This window comes from Suricata suricatta, chromosome 2, assembly GCF_006229205.1.
Source record: "Suricata suricatta isolate VVHF042 chromosome 2, meerkat_22Aug2017_6uvM2_HiC, whole genome shotgun sequence".
In the NCBI taxonomy this organism is placed as follows: Eukaryota; Metazoa; Chordata; class Mammalia; order Carnivora; family Herpestidae; genus Suricata; species Suricata suricatta.
The window spans coordinates 2,733,269-2,743,929 of record NC_043701.1 but is presented as its reverse complement, the minus strand read 5'-3'; the positions used below and the strand labels follow the sequence as shown (position 1 = coordinate 2,743,929).

Below are 10,661 nucleotides of genomic sequence, written 5' to 3'. Positions count from 1 at the left end.
GCGCACACAGGGGCACCACAGTCAGGGGCGCGCACACAGGGGCGCCTCGGTCAGGGGCGCGCACACAGGGGCGCCTCGGTCAGGGGCGCGCACACAGGGGCACCTCGGTCAGGGGCGCGCACACAGGGGCGCGCACACAGGGGCGCGCACACAGGGGCGCCACAGTCACAAACGGGAGAAGCGGAAATTCTTGGGTCAGCACTAATAAACGTTCACATCTGATTATAAAGTGTGTCAAATGTTACGTCCCACTCACTACGTGTAATTCCTCTCTATAAAAAGTTATAAATTCATTTTTTGCCTTATCTACTGAGGTTTTATTTTTCTTTGCCTTTATGACTGACTTTTTGTCATCTTAAATAATTCCATTTTTACTATTTTCACAAATTCTACATCTTCGTAACATTCTACATTAGAAAGACCATTTTCCTCCATTAAAACTTTAAATCTGAAGTCTAAGCGTGAATGTTTAAATAACTGTAAACGTGTCACAAGGTCACGCTGAACACGCAGCCGGTTTACTAACAGGTCACAAACCCGAACAACGCTGCACGACCGCCCCCACACCCACGCTCACCTGGGAGAGGCAGGCGGTGACTCCGAAAAACAGCTGACAGGACTCTGGAGAAAAACCGTTTACTCTGTTTCATAGGATTAAGATTCCAAATTCCAAAGAAACGACATCAGTGCCACCTGTGCCGCCTGCGTTTCGCAAAGACGTGCGAGTGCCCACGGGGACGTGACCCGCCCCCGCCTCCCACGGCCCACGGAGGAAGAGACAGCGGTGACCGGCGGACGGCAGAGCAGACGCGAGAAAGGAGCAGCAGACAGCACAGGGACAATGGGAGGTTCCGTGAAGCGCTTTCAAACCCAGCACCGCCACGAACATGGTCAAGAAAACGGGCACACGGGGGGAGACCTGCCCTTGAGAGCCGGCTCGCCGTGGACACACGGACACACACACGCGCATACACGTCTGCACGCACACAGCACAGCAGTTACCCTCACAGCAAAGGCAGAAGTCTGGGTTTACTGTAGGAGATGTTAACGGAACCTCGTGCTCTAACAGACCGTCTCCACGAACCTGGGCAGGGCCAACGTTTCCCTTAACTAGAACAAGAGTTCGAATCTAGATCATTACCAACCCTCCCAGCTCTGAATTTTAACATTCATTCAAAATAAAACTCATGGAAAAGAGCCATGTGCCAGACACAGGGCACAGAGCTGCACCCAAGCGGACAAGACCTTGGGGTGCCCGGAACACCCCGCCTACCCACAGCAAACCCGATGACTCTTCCTGAAGAATCGGGAGGGTCTACAAATCAAAATGGGCTATGAAAGTATTACTCTGTGTTCCCGATACAGCTCGCCTACTGAGGCAAGTGAATGAAGAAAAACAGAGCAGACGGAAAGCTCCGCTGCAATCCGGAAGCGCTGCTGAGGAACCTCGGGGCCACCGGGAGCCTGGCTGGCTGGCCGGGCCCCACGGTCCCCATGTCACGCCTTCAGCCCCACGGGCCAACGCCAGCGTCCGTCCCCCTCCCTGCGGTGCACTGAGTTTCTCCTTCCAAAGTCTCAGGGGAACACGAACAAAGGCAAACCCTGAGTGAGCTGTCCGACAGTCCTAGGGGTCCCCTTCCATCCCCTGGAGCTGCTCTGCGACAGGCGGGTAAGAACTTGGGGGACACAGCTTCCTAAGGAATCTCGTGCAGAGAACGAATGATCCAGAACAGGAAGGATTAACCTCTGTCTCACTTTCAGGATGATCACTCTGCTCCCAGTCACTTTTTTTTATTTAATAAGGAAGAAAAAACTCCCAAGAAACTGAAACAACGAAAATTAAAAACAGGAACTTATTTCCTTTAACTCGTCAGACTATGGATGAAAAGTCTTAGAATTTTGAGCGGGAGCCGCTAGAGTACTGCACATCCTCCGAGAACTGCTTACAAAGGGATGTTTTCTGTGTATCTGAGGCCACCTATGACTATTTAATATAAAAAGATTCCCTCCGTCTGCATCAGTTCAAGAAAGTAAAAATGCATTCACAGGACCGCCTGGCAGGGCTCCAAGCCAAAACAGGATGAAGGACATCCTCTCTTGGCGAAGTCTGCAATTTTAACATCAGGGCGCCAGGTACCCTTAAAAGAAGGGACTTCCACGACCAGGTGACACGTGGAGTGACTCTGCAGTAGAGTGCCACATGCCACGGGACACGAAAGGCAGCCCGACACCTCACCCGAGGTGGGGAGGACTGTGCGCTAGCACCACGCACAGGAAATGCTGAAGCCCAGGCCACACGCGGGGGAGGGAGCTCGCCGAGGGCAGCAAGGAGACCTGGGTGACCCCTTGAGTTTTGGCACCCAGCCCACAGCAGGTGCCAACACGTGAGTTAAATAAACCTTCTACCCAATGTAATCAAAAAGAATGACAACGTGTTATGAAACTAAAAACGCTCGGATGTCCTCTTCTAACTCTTCTGCAAGGAACTCCTGATTTGGTTCAGGCCGAGTTACAACTTCAGAAGCAGTCCGCCTAACTAGGTGTCACAGAAACTGTTGCAGGACAAGAAAACTGAGGTCCAGAGAGGCAGACTGCCCGAGATCATGACGCCCTGTGCCAGAACTAGAGCTCGGGGCCCACGGCCCTCCTGCTGGGGGCGGGCGGGCAGACGGGCATCAGGCCGGAATATCTGCCAGAGAACGGGGAACAGAAGGGACAGAGGACACGGCACCCGCACGCGCGCACACGCACACACACACCCACAAACACACACAATGCCCTAACGAACACGGCACCCGCACGCACGCACACGCACACACACACCCACAAACACACACAATGCCCTAACAAACATGGCACCTGCACACGCACGCGCACGCACACACGCGCACACACACACACACACACACACACAATGCCCTAACGAACACGGCACCCGCATGCACGCACGCGCACACACACCCCGACACACACACACAATGCCCTAACGAACAAATCCACTTAGTTACCATTTCGGTCTTAAACCCAGAGTCGTCCTTCCCCTCCCCCCTTCTCCAAAAAGGATACGGCAGCAGAGCTCCACACTGAACAGACAGAATCACCCACGACGGCTGAAAAAGAAAATAAGAACTCAAATTAACAAAACACTTTCAATTTATAATCAAAATGATATTTCACCAGCCCTGCTCCTAGAAGTTAAAGGCTCTGTTATAACTGATCACAAAGCTTCCAGATGAGGAGCGTTCAGGTAGTGAAAACATCAAAGCTTAGTTATTAATGCCCAGAGTCAAAAGCTCCATTACAGAACGAAGCATACCACCTAATTTAAAAATGACTACGCACAGGAATTTAAATGCTAGGTGCACACACTTAGTACTGCTTAGGTGGAGGCCAGCTGGGAACCCCCGCCTGAAAGGCGGGGTCTGACAGCCAGGCCTACCCCTCCCCAGCACAGGCATCCCCCCCTTCCTTCTTCTATCCCGAACCCAACCAAGTCCAAGTTCATGAGTGTTCTCAGTACATCCTAGTCGATAGAATGCTGTAAATCATGAAAAGTATTTCTGTCTGGTAATTTTTATAAATTCCATAATTCAGATTAATTATAAAGCCTTAGTTAAATTACTACCTTTTTGGGTAATTTATATTTTTGAAAAATTCTGTTTCCACGTTTAAAACTACATTCATTTACATCATGCCCCATTTAGCCAGCTCAAACGTCCAGAAACTTCGACAAACTGAAATGTATGTGTGTATGTGTGTGTATGTATATGAGTATTATTGGCGCATCGATTTCTTCATCGGGTACTGACGGAGAATCTATTTTGGCTCAGGGACGGTACAAGACACTGGGGACATAACAACGAGGACAGGAAATGCAGTCTCTGCTGCAGCCTGCAGTCCAGCCTCACCACCTCCAAACCAGCTCCGGCACAAGCCACGCACCGCAGAGGGACACCAGGGTGTCCCAGTCGGGTAGTCAGGTCCGACTTTGGCTCCAGTCATAATCTCAACACCCGTGGGTTCGAGCCCCACGTCGGGCTCTGTGCTGACAGCTCGGAGCCTGGAGCTGCTGGAGACTCTGTGTCTCCCTCTCTCTCTGCGCCTCCTCTGGCTTGCACCCTCTCTCTCTGTCTCTCAAAAATAGACATTTTTAAAAAAAAAAAAGAACTTTAGAAAACAAAATACTCCCTGTCATTTTTCAGGTTACATCAAGAGTTTTCAGGCCACGTTCATAAAGGCATGTCTCCTGTGAGGAGGCTGTGGGAACACTGAGTGTTTTGTAAAACGAAGACGGGCTCTACTCGGAGTCCTTACGTCCCGATGATCTGATCATGTCACAGGCACCGTGACTAATTCCCTGCGGAGAGCACCACGCTCCGAGCACGCACGCCGGGTCTCCGCTCACGCAGTTCATCGGTCACATTCTCTGACCCTCTGGGGCAGCTCCGGTTACATGCAGGGAGCCGCTACTGGCCTGGACTCTCCTCCAGCTAACGTCACGGGGGCCACGCCTTAGGGGCCACGGTGACAGCCAGAGCCCCACACGGCTGCGCACCAGGGCGGCTCTCCGGAACCCAGCATTCCTGGTTACCCCTTTGTCCAGGGTGAGGCTTTCCAGAGCCTGGGGCGATGCGCTGTAACAGCACTCAGGCCGGTGACTTCGCTCAAGGACACTGAGACAGGTAGGCACTCCTTCCGACTACATGCGGCACACACCCTGGGAAGTGTCCCTCGGGGAGCCTGGGGGAGGGGAAGTGTGCCCCCCCCACCCCTGCTGAGGGGTTGAGGGCTGGCCACCATGGGGTCCCCGCAGAGCAGGCCCGCCCTGAGACCCTCACTCAACGTGAGTCTAGAGAAAACTACCCCAAGCCAGTAGACTCACGAACAACGACAAAGCAGAAACGGAGAAGAGAAAAGCATGGTAAGGAGTTATTTATCCCAAAGACAAATAACATCATATAAAAATCAGCCCATGCCAGACAGCACACACATCTCCAGTGGTGGCCCAGGCCACTGGGAAACATACGGCCTTTAGAAACATTCTCCTAACAGGTCCGCTGCCTGAAGACGCAGCACCCGTACAAGGCAGCGTGCACACGCCGCCCCGTCAGCGCAGGAGGAGGCCGCATGTTCAACATGCGCTTGTCAAACTTAACACGTGAGAGGCCGAGGGACCCGGGCTTCCGGAAGCAGGCCTCTGCCTCAGTGTCAGCTGACCTGAGGGTCATCTTGGGGAGCGTGGGGGACAGGCACACTGCTGCTCCAGCTCCGACGCGGCCGGGACAGCGCCGCACCAGTTATGAGCCTGGGGCGGCGACAGCAGGAAGGGGTCCAGCTCACACTAGAGCCACAGGGGGCGAGTGGGCGGAGGCGTCCTGGGCCAGAGCGGCAAAATGTGGTCATCACAGAAGCTGGGGGACAGGCACTCCACGCGGCCTTAGCGCGGCCCACTCTCCCGGGGATGCGACGGCGAGATGAAGAAGGCGGCTTTTTAGCTCAGAACGGTAGCAGGGGCTGATGGCTACCCTGAAACGTCACCTCCCGGCTGGTGCCGCCACCCGCAGAGACAGGGACAGGGCTCCGTGTGTGGCGACACCTGCCGCCGCCTCCACACACAGCAGCACGGGCCTCGGCGCCCCTGCCTCCTGCCTCCGCGGAGTCGGGCCCAAGCATTTACGGGCGAATGCATGTGCTCCTTCGCTTTCCGTTTTCTCCCTTACACAGTTCGGGCTAGTTAAACGTAAATCTAAGTGCCTGTTTACGCACACGTTTTAAGTTGTGGGACGGTCCCCTACACATAAACAGGGGATAGTAAACAGGTATTACAAGGCACTGGCTGCGCAAACGATGTGACAGTCCCCAGATTTGCGAGGTACTGCTCCAAGTGACCTCAGCCCCAGCACTGGTTAATAAGGTTGCCCCTTCAAGGTTCACTCTGAAGCACACGGAGTCCACGTGAAGTCACAGCCACAAGACAACAGCCCCCGGGCTACCGAGAGAAAGGGAGCGTGCAGAGAAAGGCAGAGACACCGCCCCATGGCTAAGGTGGAAGGGAAGCAAACCGGAGACAAAAGCAGGATCTGTGGGGGGAAGCGCCCGTGCCCACAGCCCCGGGCCTGTCACACGTCTGAACCTCTTAAGAGGCGGGGTCGGGTGGACAGAGCGGAGGCCTGCTGACATGCCATCTCCATGAAGGACCCAGCCAGGTTGGAGGGAGCAGGCCAGCGCAGGGACGTGACCACTGTATTGCACGGCTGCAAATTAATAGTCACTCTGACTTACACAGCCATCTCTGGAGAGTCTGGTTTCTGAGAACCTTCTCCAGAGACAGATCAGCTTTCAGGTTTGTTTTCAAAACCCAGGTTTCTAAGCCTGCAAGGCGGCTTCAGAGCCAGTCACTGATGAGGTGCAGACCTCCCGGGGGCAGGCCAGCTTCTCTGTGTCCCAGCCCACCTTAATGGCAGCCTCTCCTAATTCCCAGCTTCTCGTTACGAAGCCACAGCAATTTTTATATTGATTCTACGGCGAAGTGTGTGATGGCATAAGGAAGAGGGGAAAAAAATGATAGTGGAATTATTTAAGTATTTAATTATTATAAATTACTTTAAATAATTAAATTACTTGTTTTAAAACAAATACATAATACCTATGATTAGAAAAAAATAGAAGGACCGGAACTATAAAGTTACATTTCAAGAACACACGTTTAACATCGGTCAACGGGCAGCAAAAGAGAGCACAGCGTGTAATCAGAGAAATCTGAACAGGCGCCCCCCCCCCCCCCCCCCCGGCAGAGGCCACCACTTTGTAAAATACACCAGCCCGTCAGGGACACGGCGGCAGCAGTGGTGGCCAAAGGCGGGTGGTGCGACACGCGGTCAACGGGGCCGCTGCTGGGGGCCCAACAAGGGACAGGACTCCCTCCAACATGTCTGACTGGAATGTCAGATCACCTGCCATGGCGGGGTGGGGGGGCGGGACGGGACCCCGCTCCAGGAGCCCAGGAGCCGCCTCCTGCCTCGGAGACGAGGCACACTTTCCCATGAGTCCCCCTTCCAGGGGTCGGGAGCTCCAGGCAGAGACGAGATGCCTCGGCCCCCCCCCACCTCGCAGGCGCAGTGAACGTAAAGGGCCTCAGGCTGCGGTGACCCTTGTTCATCCGGCAGCTCCCCCTACAAAGCAGTGGCTCAGCACACACTCTGCGAGGAGTTCCGTGATGTTCCGTGACGCCTGACGCCTTCACCCGAGACACACGATGAGATACATAAAATCAATTCGACTGACCACCGACCTTAACGACAGGTAAGTCAAAGACTTCCCGAGCTTCTCCAACCTCAGGATTGTCCCCGTCTTCTGAAATTATGTGTGAGGCTAGCGCGTTGTAGGACACTTCCTTCGCTTTCCCAGCTTTCAGAAGCTGGATGACCTTTAACAAAAAAAAAAAAAAAAAAAAAAAAAAAAAAAAAAACACAAGTTAAAATGGAAAAAAACACATTTCATTCTTTAAAAAAAATTTTTTTTAACATTTATTTATTTTTGAGAGAGACAGAGTGCGACCAGGGGAGGGGCAGAGAGAGAGGGAGACACAGAATCCGAAGAAGGCTCCAGGCCCTGAGCTGTCAGCAGAGTCCAACACGGGGCTTGAACTCTCAAACTACGAGATCATAACCTGAGCCTAAGTCAGACGCTTACCCAACCGAGCCACTTGGGTGCCCTCATTTCATTTTTGATTTACACAAATTATTGTGAACGATGAAACTCCTAATAAACACATGCCACGTCCGCTACATAAGATTAATAATCTTTTAACCTGCATCATACGCATTCCAACATCTAAGGACAGTGACGAGCAGCAAATCTGGACCCACTGACCAAGTACGCACGGAGGCTGTGAGCCAGGTTCTGGGCAGTGTGTCTGTCTGACAAACAGCCACAACAGGGCCCGGGCCCAAACTCAAACCCCTCAGGCACAGGCAGTTTCACCGGCAACGGGGAAGCGTCTGGAGGAGGAGCTACCTGAGCGGAATCCCGGTGAACTTAAGGCGTTGACAGGATGAAAACGCATGCCCCGAGCCGGGAGCACCGGACTCGCTGCACCCACCGGCCAGGACCCCGGGCCGGGCCGTGACCCGCCTTCCTGACCTCCCACACACACACACATTTGTGTTTTATTCTGAAATAAAACCCAGAAGCTGCTCCTGGAGCAAAACAAGCGGCTTCCGCAGGGAAACGGCAGGACCAGGTCGCACCAAGAGACCGTGGTCAGGGCAGGAACAGACAGGGCGCGAGGCCCCTGCGGAGCCCTGGAGAAAGCGGCAGGGGACTGACCTTAGGGACTGTCCCCAGGGACAGGAAGAAGGAAGGTGTGGGAGAATGACCGAGACGTGGTGCCTGGAGGGGTGACAGTGCAAGAGACAAACTGAGGACACGGTGGCAGCAGTCACTGAGGGGCGTTCCGAGTGCAGAGGCGGGGAAGCAGGAAGGAAAGGGCTTTGGTCCGGGGCACGTCCTTTGGGTGCCACGTGGCAGATCTAGGAAAAGACATCAGTGGTCCCTGGGGAGACCTGGGCCCCCAGCACAGGGGGGTCCTCGGCCTGTCAGCGACACGGTGGCCACAGCACTGAGAGTGGATGAGACCCCAGGTGCAGAGCGGTGAGTGAACTGGCGGCTACTCCCCTGCCAGAGATGCAGAGATGGCAGAGATGGCAGGGATGGGGAGGGAGGGGCGCAGAGCCCGGGGAGCCTGGGCGGGCACCGCACGTGCCCACACGGTCCATTCACCCACACGTCGGACAACCTCCTCAGATATTTCACTGACCATCCAGAGTCAGCAGCCAGAGCCAGTGCTAAGTGTCTGGTTCCTAAGGGACACAGCATGGCCACAGCCACAGACCACTGCCACCCCTCCCTGACCCCCAAGCATCAGTGGTCCCACAGCAAACGACACCCTCTTACCCAGCCTCCAGGTGCCCTTCAACCCCACTGCCTCGTTTAGGGGTCCTAACCCGCACGCACACACACGGGCGCGCACCCAGGGCCCTCCTCTGCTTCCTCTTGGTGACAACTTGCTTGGAACAACGGTCCAACCTGTCTTCCCTGCCCCCTCCCGGGTCACACTCCACCCAGTGCATCTGTAAGGCTCTGTGGAAATACGGATTCTTCACGGACCCTGAGGACGCCCAAACCGCTGGCCCCAGTCCCGAATCGGCCTTACTGGGCTGATGTCCTGTCGCTCTGCGCCAGCCATATGGGTCATCCTGATGGATCCTGAGTACATGAGCGCCTCCCCTCCTCAGCACCCGCGTTCCCCGCGGGAGACCTCCCCGTGACCCCCTCTTAACGTCTGCTCAACAGCCAACTGCAAAGATGCCTCCTTCGGGAAGTTCAGCAGTGCCCGGCACAGAAGTCTGTTTTTGCCACACCTGCCAGCCTACACCATAGGTCTTCAGGTGCGCCCCCCACCCCCTCCAGCAGGGGGTCCTCAAGGATCCGAATCAGGCTCCGCCTCCTTTTACCTCCACTATGGAGGCCAATGCCTCAATAGGTACTGGATGTTGGATACACGCGGGCTTTCTGAATCCACGTTGAGAAGATTCAGGGGATCCACGGTCCGGCTCTAAATCACTTACAAAACATCCCGCCGCAGAGCCAAGTGGCTTGCCAGCGACCTTTTCAAGCACTTAGATTTGAGTCATGGTTGAGCAGATATGCTTTCAATGCAGCCTGTTCCAGGTTTTAAGTAACATTTGGTTCAGGTCCCTCACACAATAAAGTCAAAACACTAAAACAAAATCAAGAGAGTAGGAAGGAAATGGGAGAAAAGAATGACGGCCGCTGAAAGGAAGGGAAATTATCAATACGGGGAAAAGGGCCCCTGTCACAGGGACTCAGTGGGATCAGCCGGGGTTTAACACCGGTTTGTCTTTAAACCCCAGGCTCAGCTTCTCCACCCTATAGTTACAGTAGAAAAAGGACCCATCTAGGGGGCCGTGCGACAGAGTTCAGTTACTACGACACCAACAGACCAGCCTCTAGAAGGCCAAGACCAATCTGCCTTCCATAACTCCTTCTGTGCCAACCAAATTTATTTCTCAAACACCAGTCCCCACTCTTGAGGCCTGAAGGTCTGATCACCTGTCTGTGCATCCCCTCCCCCGCCCACAGCTAACGGGACACCCAAGGGGACTGTAACTACATAAACTATCATAAAGGGAACACTGTGAGGACTAACCTGAAGAAGGTACTCAACGAAGACTCATTTCCAGGGCAGAAGAGGAACTCTGACGCTTACCCACCACGTATTACTTAGAAAAAACTTAGAAAAGCCACAACGTCCCCAGGAGTGAGCCCCAACTACAAGAAGTGAAGGGTCTTTGCGGTGATGGTACTCCCTGGCTATCTTCCACGCTTACTGTTTCATTCCCCCATTAGGAATATCAAACCACAGGCCCTCGCTGGTGGCAAGGTGAGCGCTTCTCACGTGCCTGGGGCTGCACAGCCCAGGCCTGTGCACCCCCGGGGCCGGCCACACCAGGGACCACGCTCACTCAGCCCCCAGCAGCCTGGACCCGGCGCCCCTGGCGGCGCTCCATCGCCTTCACCCTGTCCACACGCTGGGACCCACCGCGCTGGGAGGACCGCGCACGCGGGGGGGGGGGGGG

The 10,661-nt window shown here is 54.5% G+C and overlaps 1 protein-coding gene across 1 annotated transcript in view; it reads right to left on the bottom strand.

The window, feature by feature from the left end:
* Positions 1–10,661, bottom strand: part of PAXIP1 (PAX interacting protein 1) — a 52,866-nt gene that overhangs the window by 34,619 nt on the left and 7,586 nt on the right. Inside the window, 5 exon segments of the mRNA XM_029954314.1 lie at positions 578–641; positions 3,067–3,110; positions 7,292–7,426; positions 8,329–8,391; positions 10,232–10,254. Coding sequence (XP_029810174.1) covers positions 578–641; positions 3,067–3,110; positions 7,292–7,426; positions 8,329–8,391; positions 10,232–10,254 — 329 coding nt within the window.